General features: G+C 43.6%; 1 protein-coding gene across 2 annotated transcripts in view; it reads right to left on the bottom strand.

Annotated features, from left to right (window-relative positions):
* Vav3 (vav guanine nucleotide exchange factor 3) overlaps positions 1–19,723 on the bottom strand; it is a 332,901-nt gene extending 313,178 nt beyond the window's left edge. For both annotated transcript variants that reach the window (XM_021195490.1, XM_029537277.1), the window contains exon 1: positions 19,166–19,723. In XM_021195490.1, coding sequence (XP_021051149.1) covers positions 19,166–19,369 — 204 coding nt within the window. In that variant the 5' untranslated portion in view covers positions 19,370–19,723. The remainder of the gene's footprint in view (positions 1–19,165) is intronic.
* Between the last annotated feature and the right edge of the window lie 678 nt (positions 19,724–20,401).

Below are 20,401 nucleotides of genomic sequence, written 5' to 3'. Positions count from 1 at the left end.
AGCCAGCCTCTTGTGGGACTCAGCCTTGAGACTACTTTAGGGTTTTGGTTTTGATATCCTGTTTTTTTTTTTTTTTTTTTTTTTTTTGCAACTGCCTTTTGCTTTGCGCTGTAAACACTGTTTCCTGAGGAAGGGCATCTCTGAGACCTCCCATTTCCGCCAACCCAGCCTCAAGCAGATGCCAGGACCACACTCAATATGCAGTGCTGTGTAGGCACCCCAAGACATGAGCATTCCTGAGTGTTTTAAAAGCCATATCTTCAGTATTTTTGTTTTCTGTCAGAGGTAGAACATGTCCCCTTGTGTTTAACTACACTTGAAATTAAGCTCATGTTTCTCCACTATTGTCCATTCTTACAGACAGACTCAGAGATGCCCCCTTCCACTTCAGAGCTACCTCTGCAAAGGAATCACCAGGCCTTGCTTTTTTCCCTTCCTATACTAGATAATTAATTTTCTAATATTCTAAAATATTCCCCAAGATTTTACAGTCTAATGCCTCCCATATGAGGGAGAACTGCAGAGCTACGAGTATGTCCTCATACGTAATTATTACTCAGCAAATATTTGTCTGCCTTCACTTCCAACCAAGGGGATCCTAACCAAGAGGTCACTCTGAGAAGGCCACATCTAGCCAGGCCAAAACTGCCTCAAGACAGCCCTTCCCCTGTCACCTATGTCATGAACGCCAACTGTTCTTCTAGCCTGGGTTTCTCTGTCTACGATGACCATTCTCCTAATACCACCAAGTCACTCTTGTATCTCCTTGATTTCCTAAGAAAATCACCTTTAAAATCTGGATGTTGCAATATCACCCCTTTTTAATAACTCCTTTTAATGTTGAGTTTACAAAGATCTCACTGGCTTGTTTGTCTCTCTCAACTTAAGAACATTCCATATAATTCATATAATTCTTTTTTTTTTTTTTGAGACAAGGTCTTACTATATAACCTGGTCATAAACTCCCAGAGATCTGCCTGCCTCTGCTTCCCAAGTGCTTGCCTTAAAGATGTGTACCATCTCACCCAGACATATAATTCTTAAGAATAATACCATTCCATCTTAATTATCAATATAATCTAAAGTTCTTCTCTAGGCGAAGCTACAGTTCCATAATCTAACTGGCAGACTTACATAATTAAAAACACACAGCTTATACAACCACGCTTCATGGACAAACCTACCCTACAGTTCCAGAATCTAATGGGAAGAACGTTTATGATTAGCAAACCTAGTACTAAGACAAGTTGTGGTTCACTATGGAGGAACTTCCACTAGAGTCAGAAACACTTCTGACCTTTACAGAGTTCAGCTTCTTCCGGTCCTCACCTCTGAAACCTGCTCAGACAGAACGACTATTCTTTGGCCTGCTTTTTCTTGGTGAGCTTAGCTCTAACACAGGTGGTCTATCAAGATCATGTAGATAAACAACCAAACTACATACAATCCATCCCTCCAGGCCTGTCCTTTGCCCCAGAATGAGATTAACTCGATGTGTTAAAGCTAATTTATCACTTCCTTCCTCAGTCTGCTTTTCATAATTTAAAGGAAGGACCTGACTGGACACAAGAGCATTCTTGCAAAGTCACTTCTGCAGTCTGTGGCCCTGGCCTGGGCCTTACACCAAAGTACAGTGAAAATGGCAAATCTGTTCTATTTTTACTGACTACAACCTTATCTAAAATGTCAGTTCTAGCAATAAAAACAAAAACAAAAAAAAACCAAATAAACAAAAAAACCAATCCTCAAAATCTAAGTGCTTCAAGCCCTCACAAAACCCACCTCACACCCTCTGGCTAACATCAGCTCACCCAGCACTGAGCCTAACACTCATCACAAACAGCTGTGCTTGGCAGAGATGACCATATGCCTGCATCCTTGGCTACCACTGGCTCCACCATCCCCCACAGTCTACATAAATATTCTCTTTTCCTTCTGAGTGAAAAATCTAGTTGGTAATAGGTACAAAATCATACTCAACATGTGTTTTCTTGATCAAAGCTCATCTTGAGAATGAAGGTTCCCCTTCTCTACCCAGCCCACACCCACCACTACCCAAGAAAGCAAACAAAAATAAAATCAGAAGTATAGGCTTTGCATTTGAAGATAGAACTGCCCCCACTTAGTGGGCCATTTGAATGAGAATAGACAGAAAATCATCATCTCTACAGGCAAATAGGTCTCGAAGCCAAGACCCCAAAGAAACCAAGCCACATACACCCAAGCGAATCCTAATACCCTAACAGAAGGGCTACGGATGAAGGCAGGGCAGGGAGAATCACCTCCTTTTAAACAGACCACTCTTAGAGATCTAGCTCTGTGCTGTGCTGTTCGTGCCTACTTATGTGTCCAATGAGTGCTGTCAAACAGATGCACCAAAGAACGAACTCTACTCCTGAAAGAATAAAATGCAGTTTTGAGCTTGCAGACATTAACACTGTAATATAAGCTAGCTTGTCCTTCTCCAATGAGAGGAAATGTACCAGTCATAATCTAATCTCTCAGGAATGCTCATCTTCACCATTAAGTCCTGCTACGCTATTTGACTCTAGATTGTTCTCTGGCCAGACTCCTGGATGCTCAGGTTATATTATCACAGGGCTTGAGATGAAAATGTTGGCTAAGATGAAAGCTGACTAGATATTAAACTATGCTTTCTGCAAGTGTTTACTGTCCCTTCAGACTTGTCTTCACTAACATGAAAGACTATGGTTTTGTTTTTAAAAAGATGTAATTCAATTAAAAGTGTACTCTGGTACATGCCCCTGAAAAATACTTACACATATGGTTTCAGAGCATTCTGAAATCACATTTTTAACAAATTATTCCTGTAGTCTGTATCCTTGCCTGTGTTTATTGGTAATAATAGTCAGTGAGTACTCAGTTGAGCACTCCCAAGCAGTTATTTGGCATCAATGCTAAGCTCTGTGTTGCTTCACAGGAATCATTGGTCAATAAAATATAAGTGACCCCTGCTATCTATCATAAGGCCAGAATGAAACAATGGTTTGTAAGGTAGGTTGTATAAAAGGAAACTGCAACACTAGGAGATCAAAATAAGATGTCAAGTCCTGGAGCCAGAAAAATGAAAAAAGAGGTTACAAATTCTGAGAAAAGGATAACACCTAGTTTGGCTGCTGCAGAATTCAAAATAGCCATAAGAGCAGAGGGCAGAGGATGACGTGGCCAGACCAGAGAAGGCATCACATAGGGATTGGGGACCTCACCCTCAGAGTTTTGTTCACAGTGCCACTCCCCATAGTTACAAAAGCATTGGTCCATCACATGGATGTTTGGGGAGGGTGTTTTCCTATTTTAAAATCAATGGTGATTCCTTTGAGAGAATCGACTATATTAAAATCTTACTTACAAGGCTGGAGAGACAGCTCAGTGGTTAAGAGCATAGGCTTGTTCTTCCAGAGGACCAGGGTTCAATTCCCCCCACACACAACGTGGCAGCTCACAACTGTCTATAATCCAGGAGATCTGACACCCTCACACCAATGCACATAAAATAAGATAAAAATTCAATAAATCCTTTTTTAAAAAAAGTCTCACATACAGAGGGAAAAATAACTGGTAGGCAGTGGTCTAAGAGAAAGCCAGAAATTACAGGAGAATAATGGCAGACTGCAAAAGCTGACCACTGAATACCTTGTGCCAAGAGAGTGCTTGACAGGTAAACTGTATAACTGTATCCCACTTTACAGCCGAGAGAAGGGAGAATCTGAGAGGATAGCCAGCTCAAAGTCATTCCGCAAATGGATAGCTAAAACAGGAATCCAGTCAAAATAACACCAAAGACTTCTGACCAAGGTTAGGGAGATCTGCTCTTCCTGACTCATGGGGACTGTTTGGTTGGCTTTTATTTGTCTGTTAACTATCTGGCTGTATATAAACAAAAGCTGTGAAAATGTTAACCTTTGACCTAGAAATTACATCTTGGCTAATAAAACTTTAGAAAATAACCTAATGCAAGAAGTCATCTCTACAGGGACATGGTGAGTCATGATGCCTACAAGAGAAAAACCGGAAGTACCCTAAGCAGCTGGTTCCAAATGTGGAAAGCATAGTAATAAGGTGGAGACTCCTTTTTGCCCAGCCACATACTACTTTATGATCATTTCCCAGGTGGCTTTGAGAAAATCACTGAGTGGAGCAATATATGTTCTTCCACCGTCTCTCCACAACCTAAGAGAACAGGCCCTGACAATCCTAACCACCCTCCTAGTTCTTGGAGGCAGGATGACTGTCTTTTCCAATTACATGAAAGCTTGCCAATAGAAGACTCTGAACAAGTTACCTGAGTGAGGTACATTATCTCCTCCTTATAATGGTCTTAGGAGCATCTGTCCTTGAGACAAAGCTGAAGGAAAGAGAGAAGAGATGGAACCTACTCTTTATCACAGTGCTTGTCAGCAGTCAAGCCAAACACTGGATACAAGTGTTATGTCTTTTCTGCACTGTAATGGGATGCTCACGCTGGTAATCATAAACTGAAGCTCAGAATATAGGGGAGCTCTGGGATCACCCAGCCAGCTTATAAATGCAGATAAATGTTCCAACTCCAGATAGAGGGTAGTTTGTGGGTTTCATTGTACAATAGCTGCCACATATAAAAGTCACAGCCGATAAATCATAAGTTAAATAATTGTAAAGCTGCACCTCTCACTGTACCTGTAGCTCGTTCTCATGGACAGGTTGACCAGTCAACAAGTCCCTATGATCGACCTGTTTCTCTCTGCCTGGCCCCCAACTCCAGTACTGCGGTTACATTCTGCCTGGCTTTTACATGGGTCCTGGGGTTCCAAATTCAAGTTATAATGCTTGCACATCAAGCACTTTACAACAACAAACTATGTAAGTAAGAGTTAAACCTTTCTTGAGGTCTAAGCCATTACTATTCTTAGAAAAGGTAGGGACGATAGCTAAGAGAATCTGGGTCTGGGCTTTGCCAAATCAAATGACCTTGATCAAATCTCTACACACGTCAGAAGCTGGAGGCTGCTCAATCTGCAAATCAATTATCTTTAAAGACCTTCCAGCCCCATCTTATCTGTAATCTGAATAATAGCTAATGGCTGTAATGGTCCACTAAAACATCCACCTCTTCTCTGGCACCTTGTGTACGTAGTACCTAAAGGCTGCCGCAGCCTCCCTAATCCAGCATTAATATGATTCCAGGTTCTCAAGTCCACAATTTACAGCTTTGAATACTGCCAGCTTAACTTTCAGCTATCCTTCATGCTATAACTTTCCGTCCATAATAGCTTCCTTTTCCCTACGTAGGCCTAGTGAATGCAATCTATATCTGCATAGCTTCTCCATCCAAACACTGAACTAAACACATCATGTCCATTACTGCAATTACTTTAGTCCTACCAACACTTCGATTACATGTCACGATTTTATAAATATGAAAACCAAAGATCCAGTCAGTTAAGCTGCCCACAGGGCTGTTAGCAGCAGAGCTCTGACTCAACGGCAGGTTACATCACTGGCAGGATGAGGTATACTGCAACCTGTTCCCTTGAACATGTATTAGAACAGTGAGTTAATTAAAAGTCTTCTAGTTGAAGCCGGAATCCAAGACCTCTAAAGATTGTCATAAATGATGTGTAGCTTGAAAAACAGAGTTTAATAAATACATTTTATTTCTTCTTCTATCAAGAGGTGAGAATGTTCTTATCACTATTTTCTAAATACATTATTTTTTTTTCAACTAAAGCTAATTTTGTATAAACCCCTGGGTGGTGGGCCTTTAGATATCAGGTATGAGCAAGAACGTCAAAGGGCTTATTGTTAACAAGATAGGTAAAACATTTGCATTATTTGCTGAAGTTCCTGAGACATTTATCAAACATGACAGGGAAAACAATTAAATTCTTACCACGCTAGATGTGCAAGAATCCTGGCAAATTGTTTTTATCTTTCTCATTATTTTTCTCTTCACTGCAGTCATTAAGTAGAACTATGCACTCAAAAAGCTTGAGAATTCAGCAGGGAGACTTCTGAGCTACTGCAGGAGTAGAATCTAGCTTCTCTATGGGGCCAACACTGATGTGTGCAGTAATTACGTCATGTTCTCCTCTTAAATCATCTCCGGGAGAACCCACAGCTTTCTGTAGATGCTTATGCTGAGCTGCAGCACTCAAGCCCCGCTCCGCCCTGGTGGAGGAGAGTTGCTGTATTTTACTGGCTCTTCAAGGGAAAGATGGAGAGTGCCCCCAAATTCTCAGCCCTCACAAATAACGGAAACACAAACATTACCTCTGTGTCTGATGGACTTAACAGGTACTAACTTTCCTTAGCTAACCAATGCTTCATCCTATTTGAAGGGCAGATGCCAGAAAATCTAATAGCTCCTGTTCAGTGACAAGATTATTCTTGGGTCACCTCCCTAGTAGACATTATATACATGATTAAGAGAAAGTTGACTCCTGACATTACAGTCCCAACCAGAAAAACACTGCAAAATGAAACAGATGCTGTGAGATGGGTGAGAGAGCAAATAGCCAACCTGGGTATCGCTGGATCCCCAACAGAGGGATGTCCAACGGCCGAACAGCCAGGAGTGGATAATGGTGTCTGCGGGTGACAGAAAATCTGAAGGTAAGGGGAGGAGGGGTGGTCTTCCTTTTCCTACCCCTACATTAGATATCTAGTGAACCTGGGAAACATGACTGGGGACCTCCTAGTTCATTGACTGGTACTCACTCAGTCACATCACAGGACTCCGAAGACCAGAAATCAGAAAAAAAAACATACCTAGCATAGCATCCTACTTCTCATAATCAAACCTCTCACAGCAACTGGAACTGCCTGGGATTCTGATTGATTAACTGTCCCCTTCAAGACCAAGTATCAGGGGAGGGGGTTGGAAAAGGTGCCTTCTCAAGTCACTTGCAAAATTCAGAGCAGTTGCTACTTCCCTATCCATAGTAATGGTCCCCATGTGTAAAGCAGGCTGGGACAGGCTGGGGACAAGTGAAGACTCACAAAGACAAGGTGGTTATGATGATGACAAGCAGGTCCTAGGACAGAGTTGGGGACTTGGGGTATCTGGCATTTATTTAGAAAGCTGGGGTTTGTGGCTGAGAATTTGGAAGTAGAGCTTTGCATTTGCCCACAGTCTGTAGCTTGAAATAAAGAAGAAACCAAGATTCTGATGAAGACACTGTGAAGAAGTAGAGAGAAACAGCAAAAAAGTTACCTGGAAGCTAGAGGTTTGGGGGGCAGGAGCGGCCAGTTGTGCATGGACTCAGGTATAGCTAGCTAAATCTGGGGACAAGGACAGAGGAGATGTCCAATAGCCAAACAGCCAGGGGAGAATAATGGTGTCAGTGGGTGACAGGAAGTGGGAGGTGACTAAGGAGAGGAGGGGTCTTCCCTTCCATCCCGTACATTAGACAGCTGGTGAACGGTTTGACTCTGTACTCCCTTGCCTTTCCAAAAGCTCTCTTGAATATCCTGAAGCCACTGCCCATACACAAAAACTAGCTGCCTTAATGACTTCCATGCCAATGCAAATGGTCACTAAGGACATTCCCTCATTGCTCAGAGTAACTATCTCTCTGGCATTAGTGAGGTCTGAATGTCATTGCGAACCCTCTCTTCCCCACTCCGCTTTCTTTCTCAAGCCTTCTTCTTCCTCTCTAGTAACCACCTCCACTTCCATCTTTGTCCTGATCCTGCCCAGCTGCACGCATTTCTGCACCAGGCTTGTACTAGCCAACCATTTACTTCCTCCCTGCATTCTTGTAAGAGCTCCACTCTGAGGTCAAACCAATTCTCTCCCTGCCACCCAAGAGCAGAAACTTCATGTGATTTATCTTTATGATTTCTGTGCCATGTGTATATAAAGGACTGGACAGAGACTATGTAAAGAAACACTCTAAAAAACATGCACATAAGAAGGAAATCAATTTTGCAACATTAATGTTACAAACAAAAAAGGCAAACTGATCAAAGCATTACCCATCCACCAAACAGTTATCTGTCTACCCTAGTGGGCTCCCTTGTGTTGTTTGATGAGGAGGAGGTTGCAGTGAAATACAGGATACAGGAAACTAGGGTCAGGAACTGGTTTTTACTTCCCTTTGAGTGTTCAGGATCATCCACAAAGTCTAATGGTCAGCAGACAACTTGATAGTTTAATTAATCAATTCACAGACAAGCCCAGACGGAAATCAGGTAACCCCAAAACGACCATCACCGCAGACATTTATTTTTAAATATATGTTCAATGCAAAACCATAGACTGTTATGTCCTTCTTGCAGAGCATGCCTTGCTATTGGCAAACACTTTTGTCAGACATTTCCTCATGCAGATCACCAGATAGCCTGCAGAGTTTGGCAGCAGGAATGGGAAATTTTGCTGAATTTGGAAGTAGGACAGTTGGACTCAAATCTTGTCTTCACCACTTCCTGTCAGGATGATCTTGAAAAAAAGCCCTTCAACCTGGTGCACATCTCCATTTCCTCCTCTGTAGAGCAGTGATAAGATCTTCTTCTTCCTGCCTTACAGAGGAGAGGATGGGGAGAGAAGGCAGAGGTGGGAGGAAACAATGGACAACCTACTGTGCACCAAGCCTTGTAATGCATTGTTTAATTCTTACCTCAGCCCTGCAAAACCCTGATTCACTACTTCTTGCTCATCACAGGAGGTCACTGGGAGTCAAAAGGAAAGTAACTTTCTCAAGGTCATCCACTGGAATTTAGCCACTTCTGCTTAACCCCCTGATCTTCATAAACTCATAATGTTTTCAAAGCGAGACCGCCTCTCTTGTGGCTGATACTGTTCTAGGTCTATTGATGGAGACAAAGGGAAACACTCGCTGACTTTAGGTCACAGAGTATGTCAGAGGCAAGGATGTTAGGAGAAGCCAGCTTTCCCAATCCCTGACCTTTTGAAGCCTTTCACTTAACCACACTGCCCCCCTCCCCCAGGACTCAGGAAAAGACAGAGAGAGATGCGTGGCTCATTTATCCAGACCAGCTGTTCCAAGTCTATTTTAAGATGAGCACTTTGAAAATCATGGAAGGTTGGTATCATGTGTATCATTAAATATTCCATATTAATTGACCCTTTAGAGAATTCCCATGTGAGCGGCACATGCTGTTAACTTCCTATTATGGAAGCAGCTCAAAGGCCAACTTCTGCAACACATACTTTAAAAGGTCACTCAGATAGCCAGCCCCAAACACAATTCTAATGTATTTTTTTTTTCATGAGAATCAAAAGCAATGACATTTTGTTGATCGTGGTTCAGTCCCCTAAATGCCAAAGGCAAAACAAAACCAAAATATAGACTAGATTGGCCATAGCACTATCTAAAGTCTGTCCTCATGAGCACTGAGGGGTTTGAGGGAATGGGAGAAGGTCTTTACAGGGCCTGTAGAATAGCTACCCACTCCACATAATGGCTAATAATGGGTATACAAATTAACAAGTATAGCTCCAACACAGAAGAAGGAGGGGACCATGTCATGACATTCATTTAAAGCTGTGGCGCTCCTGGCTTCCAGGTAAGTACATATAAGCATGTCTAACTCCAGACTCAGCATTAAGCCATATACTCTGGCACAGCTATCACAAAGCACAGTATTAAGTGGCCCACATTAATTTCCTACATTTTCCTATATGATTGTATTCTCTTTGCCCGTCAAACACCTGCCAAATACGTGACCCTACTTTATTCTGAATAGTGTGGTAAAATGGTCTCAAATCATCCAAATGCAGCATCAGACACCTCAAACCAACATGACATTTCAGTGCCTGACAAGCACGGAGTGTCACTAACAACACCTGCAGGCCAATCTGAGGACACTGGTGAGGTCACATCACAGACAGCAATGCAGGGGAGAAGACAAGGCCTCTCTCCATTTGATGTGTAGCCGTGCCAACAGCCTTAGTGTGAGAACTGGATTCACATTAAATGTTCTAACTCAAACCCTGACTCCTCTACGAACCACTTCTCTGTACATACTGCCAATCCTCTCTTGGCCTCAGAGTTCTCCATCACTCAGAGTGTCTGTCTCTTTGAATAAGAAAATATGTGACAGGTGCCTCCTAAGTGAGACTTAGAAGCCTTCGGCAGGCTTCTGAGGAAGTGGTGGTGATGGTTATTGTAAAACGTCTCTGCATCTAGTGTGCATTTGCGGCCAGTCACAGACCTAGTTCACTCAGGCAGAATGCTTTTTGGTTAGGTCTACTTTAGAGAATAGGAGAGCTCAAGAAATAGTAGGTTCCCATCACTTTCAAAAAAGTCTACTCAGTTGCAAAGTAGACGGATACTATTATCTGCAATGATCATCAATGGCACTGAGTGGGCTGGTAGCTGAGGTTTATAATAACAAAGGCAGAGATGAATATGTCATAGAATTCATATAGTTATCTTTGAAAGGACAGTAAACAAAGAGTTACCATTTTCAACCCATTAATGAATTTTTCTTTACTTATGCAAGTCTGTTAATTGTGATTCATTGTGTCAAAATCCAAACATATACTATCAGTAAGTTAGTCTATGGCAAGCTCAAGCCAAGTCACAGTGTGCCAGAGAGATAAACAAGAAAGAAAGAAAAAATAACCTGCAAAACAAGGGCATGTTGCACTGACCTATGCACACCAGCTTATAGCACAAAGCAGCATGTACCCAGCCACACCTGAAAGGGGACTCAGGAAAGACCCCTGACTCAAAAGAACACTGGACCAAACCTTCACAGAAATGAGGAAGAGCTCTGGAAGCAGAGAAAATGGCACCCAAATTTGCACATCAACATTTAAAAGCACAGGTCATCCATGAAAGCCTAAAAAAGTCAGGAGTACCATGGGGGGAGCCTTACAAGATGGAACAGGACCAGACCAAGGGTGCTTATATACTCTCAAGGGACTCCAGAGTTAATCTGAGGCCCATCAGGAACCATGAAAACAGCTGGAAGGAAGTTCAGCAACCACTTACCTTCCCCAGTGGTACAGGTCAAAACCTGAGTTGTTCTTCATTGTAGTCAATGCTCGTCAGCATATCTTAAGTGATTTTTACCTTAAAAGTCTACCCTGAATCAAATAACGGAAATAACACGTGTGCTTGCAAATGAAAGGATACAGAAGAGAACTGATGATGAAGGAGAGTCTGAGGAAGGCCAGAAGAGAAATTTTCTTTATTTTGTTTCTTTCTTTTCCCCATAAGGACTGATCATTCATCATTGAAGCCATCATCTCATGGTACAAAAGAGAACATACCACCCATAGGTAAAAAGGCAGGTGTGGGAGCTGTAGAGTGCCTTCCTCTGATTTTGTCTGTTTTCTCTGCAGACCAGGAAGCAACAGCATCGGTGCAAAGGACTGATGGAGGAGAAGGAAGTGACAGAGGCTCCATGAAAGGGAAGAAAATGTACTCAGGGGTCATCTTGGATAGTCAGAAAATAAATGACTAGGACAGCTCCCAAATGTCTAGTGTCAAAACTCCTTTACATTCTTTAAAATGCTGACTACTGAGATCTGTTAGCAGCTTGTGTTGGTGGCAGTCGCATATCTACCAATGCTTGACATACTCAAATTCAAAACTGAGAGCTCTTCATACACCAGTACATAGTCCATCAGGAGTTATGGCAATAGCATCAGTAATATGCAGCCTTCGGAAAACTCCAGTGGGAAGATGCTGTGTTAGTATCATAAATGGGGGTCAGAATTAAGGAACACATAAAGGCCTCTCTGAAACTGCCTGGAGTCCCAGACTTTGGGGACTAGTCTAGATCATCAGGATTGCCACGCTAGGGTAGATGACAGTGCTCACGTGAGGTTCGGGGACCATGAACTTCACATAAGAAGAGTCCCTGGGGAATGGTTCTCTTCCGTCACCTTTTGCAGCTCAATTGTAGGCAGGAAATAAGTAACAGACTGGATTTGGCCAGGGTTCTGTTTACCCAGAGGAACATGATAAAGAAGTGAAGCCAGGAAAGTATTTGGCAGGGTCTGGAAAGCGAGCTGTGTAGGAAGGAAGCAAAACCATGGCAGCAGTGAGGAGGTGGAAGAGGCAAAGAGTTCAAAAGATCGCTGGATTTTAGGTATTAGCAGAATAAGCCAGAAAGAACGGGGTAGCGACAGAGTGGGACGCTTGAAACTTGAGACACCGGAGGGGAACTGGCAAGAAACCAGTTCCACATCCCAAACTGAACGTGACCTCTTCCAGCCTCCCAAGCCTCAAACTGGGGCTCCACCTAGGTCAGATCCACCCTGTCCACATTCAGAGGTCCCAAGGGCCTGTCCATGCAGGTCTTAACTACGTATCTAGGCTTCTACATCCCTCTCCAGCCTTCTACTCACCCTCCCCACCCCTCTTTTTCTGGCCTCACCCTCTCTTGACCCAGCTCTACCCACACCCTTGTCCACATCCAATATTGCCACAGCAAACACATCCTGATAGCCGTTAAGTTTTCTACCATGTCCAGCCTTCACCCAGGAAAGGACTGTCACAATGGAAGCAGATATAAGCGGCCAATGCAAATTCAGAGTCCATAGTGATAAATTAACACCACGGGTGTCATAAAATGATCCAGGGAAGAGAATGTGGCCTGAATATAACTAAGGTGAAAATGCGAACATGCTACAGGAATGTTTAGATAAAAGGAGCTGGCAAAGAAAACTGGGCAGGAATAAGAACCATAAGAGAAGAGAGGAGAGCATAAAGGGAAGAGGAAGGCAGCGGTCAGGTCCACCAAAGAATTTACAAAAAATGATGAAAGTAGGGGAGATCTAGGGATTCATACATTGTATAAATTTCATTTGCATGACAAATTCTCCCACTATATAGATATACACATACACATACACAGACCTATACCTATATATACATATATATGTGTACATATATACACACATACGTATATGTATATATACATATATATGAGAGATTGGAAAGGAAAGCACTCTCAGTGTTCTCAACCATGGCATCCATGGGATAGTAGCTTCACAGATAAAGCCTCCGTTTCTATAAGACCCTGATTGACCCACCAACTAGGCCATCCAAGCAAATGTTTAAAGTGTGGTACCCATGTAGCATGAGAAAGCAATGATCAGTGTGGACTTTACAGTTACAGAGGAAGATGATCCAAAAGAACAATTTAACAGATAAAAAGGTAGCTGGCTTCTGGGAAGATGAAATAATGACATTATCCTGAGTGAGTTAGAAGTGTAACCAAGACACCATTCTTCTTGGACAATGAAAGCATTGTGTCCCTCCATTCTCTTTAACCTACCCTCCATTCTCTTTAACCTAATAATCTATATAAACCACCACTTTATGTGGGAGACAGAAAGTGCAGACATGTAATACACACAGCGGTTTGAAGTGATACAATTATAGGGTTGTTTGTTAAATATATGGTTATTTGCAAAAGAAAAAAAGTTCTTTCTGTAACTCTAACAGTGACATAAAAATGGCACTGAGTATCAGCAGGTTAGAACGTTAATCCTGGGTGCCACAATCAGTCATTTTTTAACAAAAGCCACATCACTAATTCTCTGCTTACAGGAGAGAAATGTAGAAATGAAGGAAACTGTGGGAAGCGGTAACTCTTGAGTTGAAATGGTATTCAGAAGAAAACCTTTAGGAACATATTGAATTTATATTATTTATATTCACTCACAGGCAAATACCTTTGCACACATATGCACATACATATACAAGAACAGTATAGCATACAACTGGCATAACATTTTATGTTTTGGTTTTTGCGTTTGAGACACGGTTTCACATAGCCAAGTCTGGCCTTGAACTCCTGATCTTTCTGCCTTCAGTTCCCAATTGCTGGGATTATAGGTCTACACCACAACACCTGGCTTTAAATCGGTATAAATCCAAAGGTGTTTTTTAGTGGATATAAAACAAACTCTCTATATACTAAGGAAGCAACCTCTTTTTCAATCCTTTTTCTCTTCTAGCCACTACCTCAGTTTCCTACTCTCTTTTTAACAGAATTAACCTCAAAGAAACATTTACAGCTAGGATCCTGCCCTTTCCTAATCTCTCTTCTCCTCCATATGCTGTTTTCCTTCCAGACTATCAAATTTCTCTTTGGTCAAGGTCACCAAGGAACTATAGACTGTGCAAATCAATATTCTGTCCTGGGTCCTCCCTTCCCTTGATCTATCAGCAGCTCTGGACACATCAGATCACTCCAGCCCTTTATTCTCTTAGACCCCACTCCATGAGTTACCTCCTGACCCAAGGTCACCCCTCTTAGCTCTCCTCCAGGACACAAATCCCTAATCTTCACTCAGATTTTGTGTCATCCTTCACCCCCATTCAATAGATGCTGTCATCCAACCTCATTCTTTCAGATGCTGCCTGTACTCTGGAGGCTCCAAAATCCATATCTACATCTTCCACCTCTCCAGTCACCTGCTCAATCTCTTCCTCTGGGTGACTACTGGATGCTGACGCATGCCAGCTTCTGGTCTTCCTCTCTTTCTTTCTCATATTTCCAAACACTATTTGGCTCTACATCTTTCTGTCTCTGCAAATGGCAGCCCTATGATTCCAGCAGCTCAGACCAGACTCTTGGAGTCACTGATGGTTCCCATCTTCTTCTCATACCCTCCCAATTGAGCACACCAAATGCCAAATAGTCTCTACCCTCCAAGTGCACACAGAACCCTGACATTTCCTTCTATTCCATCCTCCCTCTCCTCTGGCTTCCCTGGACTTCCTGTTAGTCTAGTGTGCCTGGAGCTAATTGCCTCAGGGCCTTCCATTTGTATACCCTCTGCTGAGAACATTCTTTTGGTTTGGTTTGGTTTGGTTTGGTTTCAGACACCTACATTCCTACATTCCCTGGCTCCCTTCAGGTTTCTGCTTAATTATTGCCTTCTTGGAGAAGGCTCTCTTACATAACCTACCTTCTCTGAAATGACATTTCTCTCTGTTCTCTTAGGCAGCTTCAGATGGCCTCGCTGAACATTATATCACATAGTCATCTATTTCTTTATGGTCTGTCCAGAGACCATGAGCGTCCCTTTAAGGCAAAGACTCTGTGGCATTTGTTTAGTGCTTTAAGTAAGTATCCTAGACATATTCTTTGTAAGAATAAATAACTATTTGTCAGTGTAACTCTTCAAGGATGAACGATTCATCTTAAGACAATTCCAAGTTTCTCCAGACTGTATATAATGGTCATAAACCTCACTAAATATAAGAATATCATTCCAAGGCATAGAGTAGCCCAAATAAATAAAATAATACTTCTGAAATAATCTTAGCAATTACAAATCTCTGATTAGTTTTATATATTGAGGAAGCTCTTCTTAGTCACTAAAAATGTCATGAAGCGACTAGGCCCCATCCCCTTTTCACAAGGGCACAATGATCAACAGAGCTCCTCAATGAACCACTAATGTACATTATGTCCCAGCCAGGATACTGCTTGTGATGAAAAACAAATCTGTCTAATAGACACAGATATAAAAGTACTGGATTTTCAGTGGTCACAAAAACCCACTTAACTTTATATTAATCTTTATAATAGACCACATTAAATATAAAACAAACATGGCATTTACTTTTTGTTTTGTTTTGTTTTAGCCAAGATTTGCCTGAAACTCACTACTTAGCCAAGTGTGACTTTGAAATCTTTGCCCCCACTGCTTGAAACTTCTAAGGTAACAGGCATGTGCCACCATATCCATGCAACCTCCCTAAGCCATTATGAATGACAGCAAAATCTACATTAGTATTTCCTAAGTATTCGCTTCTTACTGAAGACCATCATCTTATCAAGTTGGTGACACCAGAAAGATACTGTGGCCCACAGCTAGGAAGAACAATAAGCAAGAGAGGCAGGACCTCCTCTGTTTATGTTTTGAGGAAGATTAAGCTAACTTATGAATCCTGCAATAGTCAAACCTATAATTGAACAGTCATTATTTACAGTGTTATTTGTATTTTAATGCAAACACGACAGAAGGATAAACTAACACCCCACTCACTGTAATAAACACCCTTATTAAAAAGGCTGCTCATTTTATAGCCTCTTAGGGAAAAAGACACACAGAGAGAGAGAGAGAGAGAGAAAGCAAAATGGCAAATAAAGCCCCCTTTTGGCATTTGTCAAAACATTTTCTGAATAACCAAAACTCTCAGGTACGATCTTCTAGTTATTTCCCACTCTGGAAGCTCATGTGTCATAAGGAAATAATATATTTCAAATAATTATCTTCAACAGAAAATAAAAGTCAATCATAGAAAGACTGACTCTTAGAAATAGCAAAAACAAAACAAACAACAACAACAAAAAAAAAGTACTAGGAAGAGCATCTCTAACTTCCAAACAGCAAGTTCTGCTGGGATGCAGGTCACCATTAGCAAAGTACATTTGGGAGCTGGACCTGTAAACAGAGGAAATATAAAAGGTATGGTTTTATAAAAGGTAGTTGATGCAACTTATGGGAGGAAGCCAAGGAAACCCTTCCTGAAGAGGTGGGGACCTGGAGGGAGTCAGGGAACAGGGACAGTGGGTGCTTAGAAAGAAATGAGACCGCCCCAGCACAGGAGACACCATGCACAGCAGGGCTAGAGCTTCTTCCCCCCCCTCCCCCCCCCCGTGTGCTATGAAGACAGCCAATAGAGTAGGAAACTCAGAACCAGGAACAGCCAGGGCCCTTCCCAAGGGAGTTACATGAGGCAGAAATATTTACAGATGCTAACACAAAGGAACCTGTAGGTCTTTGTGATTTAAATTTTTAATTGTATCCTATTACCCTAAAATAACATTTTAGATAATCTTGCTAATACTGAACATTTAACACGTATGTGCTGAGTATTGTGGGCATGTTATATGACACCTTATTTCACAAAAGTACTTACTAAGTCTCCTTTAATGATATAATGAAAGTCTATATTATGAAAATGTATATACCTAGCTCTTAACCTCTCTGCAGTGCAGCCAAAACAGATAAAAGCAAATGCCCCATGCTTAGGACTAGCTTTTCAGGATCATGTTTGAGAAGAAGTCCTCTCCCCAATTTCATCACAAGAGAAATCACTGAGTTTAGAACCAGAAAGCTCAGAGGTGGACTGACTTAGAAACTCAAAAGAAAAATCTAATGAAGAGTCAGTTCACTGCCCTACTTACCTCATTATAATCTGGTGGTTTATTGATATCAGTGTAATAATTCCTTGAGGGCAACTATCTTGATATGTTCACTGTGGTGGCCTCAGTAGGGAATAGTATTCTTAGAGAATCATGCCTGCTCCATTTCATTAATGATGCTTATAATGACCTTCAGTCATCAAACTGATTACATTATAGATAATGCATTTTAAGAGAAGAGGAGAACCCATTTGACAAGATCCCATCCACTGTCAGCAGTCAAATAAAGATTTGAATGTCAAAGAATGCCCAGCTATCCAAAAAGAAAGGAAAGAAGGAAGGAAGGAAGGAAGGAAGGAAGGAAGGAAGGAAGGAAGGAAGGAAGGAAGGGAGGGAGGGAGGGAGGGAGGGAGGGAGGGAAGGAGAGAAGGTGGGTAGAAGAAAGTTAGAAAAGGAGAGGAAAGAAGGAAAAAAGAAAGAAGAGAGAAATATGATTATTAAGAACACTTTGATGAGTAACTGCTGAAAATTCCAGAAACTAAACTTCGAGGAAATATGCACAGCACGTGGCATCAAAGCACAAGAATTCATGCTGCTACTGAGACTACTGATCAAATGGAACTGGAGATCTAGTAACTGACTCCTGTGCACAGCACGACCTTACTCCTCACAGTTAACTCTGACAGTGCGGAAACAACTACTGAACCCCTCCACAGGACTATCTATAGTTGCCACAATTGTGGGCAAGTCCACAGAATTAGCAATCACCCATCATTCAGGTTTCTAGGAGAGTCTAAAATAATTGATCCTCATTGTAAACACATATGGCACTCACTACTTATATGTCTGCTCTTTTCTTGGGGACCACCTCCCAACAGGGGAAACAGAATTTGAAGTGAGGAGCATCGACCCTGATGAAATACTGACAACCAGGGCAGCAGAGTGTGAGAGTTCCTGCTTTAAATATGAGATTATTAAGCTGCATAAGGTCATTTCTTTCTGCAAGGACACAGCTCTGGGTAAGTGGCTGAGTCTCTGAATCATACAGAGCTAGTGCTAAAATATGTCACTAAAAGGTCTCTTTCCTTTCCCTTTTAAGTTGAAACGTTTCTTTTTCTTTTCGTGTGTGTGTGTGTGTGTGTGTGTGTGTGTGTGAAAGAGAAAATAGAAGTTCTGAGTTGTGTTGAACATCCTCTTAACAGAAACTTTCCGACAGGCCCAAAAAAGCAACACGGGGCTACATGTGGCTTTTTGATCTGTCTTTGAGGAGTCCACTGCTTTCTGTGCCTTCCAGGGCTGGATTTTAATCCGAACCCCCAAAGAGGTACCTGAGCTAAGGCCACAGACGCCCAAGTGCCTCCAAGCTACCTGAGCACAACACCCAATGAAAGAAAGCAGAATCTCCAGCAAAACGTTTCACTTCCTGCCACCGGTGAGGGAGGCTGGGCTGGCTCCCCTTACGTTTTCAGACAAGCTATAAACACAACCTTCCAGTTTGCTAACAGGCCACAGGCTTAGGGGGCGGGGTGGGGAACTTCAGGAAGGCTCTCTGTGTCCCTCTTGGTTTATTTCCTCTGAGCAGATAACGGTACCAAACGCCCTCCACTTCCTAGAGTCCTCATGTATGGCATAGTTCCTCTTTCCAGAACGTGGGGACCAAATGAAAGCAAAAAAAAAAAAAAAAAAAAGTCAAAGCAAAATTACCCCACTGCTTCATCTCATCCCTTCTCATTGTTATTTTAGAGCCGACTCTCTCTTTGTTATCACACACACACACACACACACACACACACGGGGGGGGGGGGCAGGGGAGAAGAAAGGTGAAACGCGCCCTAGGATAACTTATTTCTTCCCGCCTCCCAGAAACCATTAGGATTCCATACACCATCTCCCGACGCAAGGCTTTATTAGTTCTGCTTAGAAGCTAAGTCATTTCAAGGCAAGTGAGGAAAAGCCCCCAAGCTGAGAACTGAGAGGCACGGAGCGCACCTAGATGTTTGCATTTACACAAAGAAATTATCCGGATGATTAATGGGAGCCTCTGACGGGTAGCAGGGTCGCGGGGTGGCCTCCATACCTGGGACATCTGGGGTCTCAGGTTGATCTCCTTCAGATTGATGGAGTGTGGCCGCAGGTTGTTGAGCAGCTGGCAGAGCAGGACTCCATCGCGAAGGGTCTGCGCCAGGTCGAACACCTGCGCTGAGTCCCAGGTCACCCGATGGTTGGGGGGCAGCACCCTGCTGTGGATGAGCCACTGAGCACACTGCTTCCACGGCTCCATGTCCGACGGCTGGCTCCGGGACCCGGCCGGGCCGGGGCGGGCGGCGACTCCGAGGTGGTCGCGGCGGAGCGTCAGCGCCCCGCAGACGCCAATCGCGCCGGTGACTCCTGGTTCGCTCTGCCTTTCTGGAGCGGGCGCCGCTGCCGGCCGCTCCGGGACGCCGCGTGGGACTCGCCTCGGGTCCCCGCCCGGATGCGCCGCGGCCCGGCCGCCGCAGCAGCAGCGAGTGCCGCGCGCTCTCGGTGCGCCCCGGCCGGCTCCGCTGAATACTGGCTTCCGACTGGCGAGCCTGGCGCCCCGCGACTGAGCATGCCCAGCACGCCTGGCCGGTCTGTGCGGTCCGCGAGTCCCCGGAGGCGCGGGTGCGAGTGTGCCCGCCGCCCTGGCTGGGGGTCCGGGGCTGAGGGCGGGGCGGCTGGGGGGGGGAGGAGCGGGCCGAGTTGGGGCGGCGGCCACAAAGGGGATCCCGGCGCCCCCGCCCGCCCGTGAACCCTCGGATGAGTGGAGCTTGCTCAACCCCGGGGCGTCCAGGGATTAGCCCATCCGCGCGGCTTCCTAGGAAGTGTGGCTGAACCCTGAGATTCGCAGGGGTGTCCCCCGAGACACCCTGAACAATGAATGCGATTTAAATTAAGAGGGTCTCAGAGGAGCCAGGGCTTAACTGGGACACAGGGATCCTGGAGAAATGAGATGTGCACTCCGCACAGCTGGAGAACGCAGTGTGAAAAGTTTGTGGTCCGCCCCTGGTCCCGCCTCCTCCAGGTCCATCCTCAGCCCCTTCCTGCAAGTTAGTTTCTTCTGAGGATGTTTTGACACCTTGAAAGTGCGTGACGTGGGGACAATTGCAGCTTCAGCCTAGGGGGAGGGGGAAAAGTGGGTTTTGCATATCTCCCAGGCTCGGAACTGTTCACTAAAGCAGTCCAGCGCCTTTTGCTGATCTTTAAAAACCTGCCTGAGAAAAAAATAAAACTGGCCGGTGACACAGAGGCAAGAGCGCGCATGCGTCGGTGACTTGCCACCAGGTTTGAGCTC

Source organism: Mus pahari, chromosome 4 (genome assembly GCF_900095145.1).
Source record: "Mus pahari chromosome 4, PAHARI_EIJ_v1.1, whole genome shotgun sequence".
NCBI classification, from domain to species: domain Eukaryota; kingdom Metazoa; phylum Chordata; class Mammalia; order Rodentia; family Muridae; genus Mus; species Mus pahari.
The sequence above is the reverse complement of the archived record's forward strand: the minus strand, read 5'-3'. Positions and strand labels throughout refer to the sequence as shown.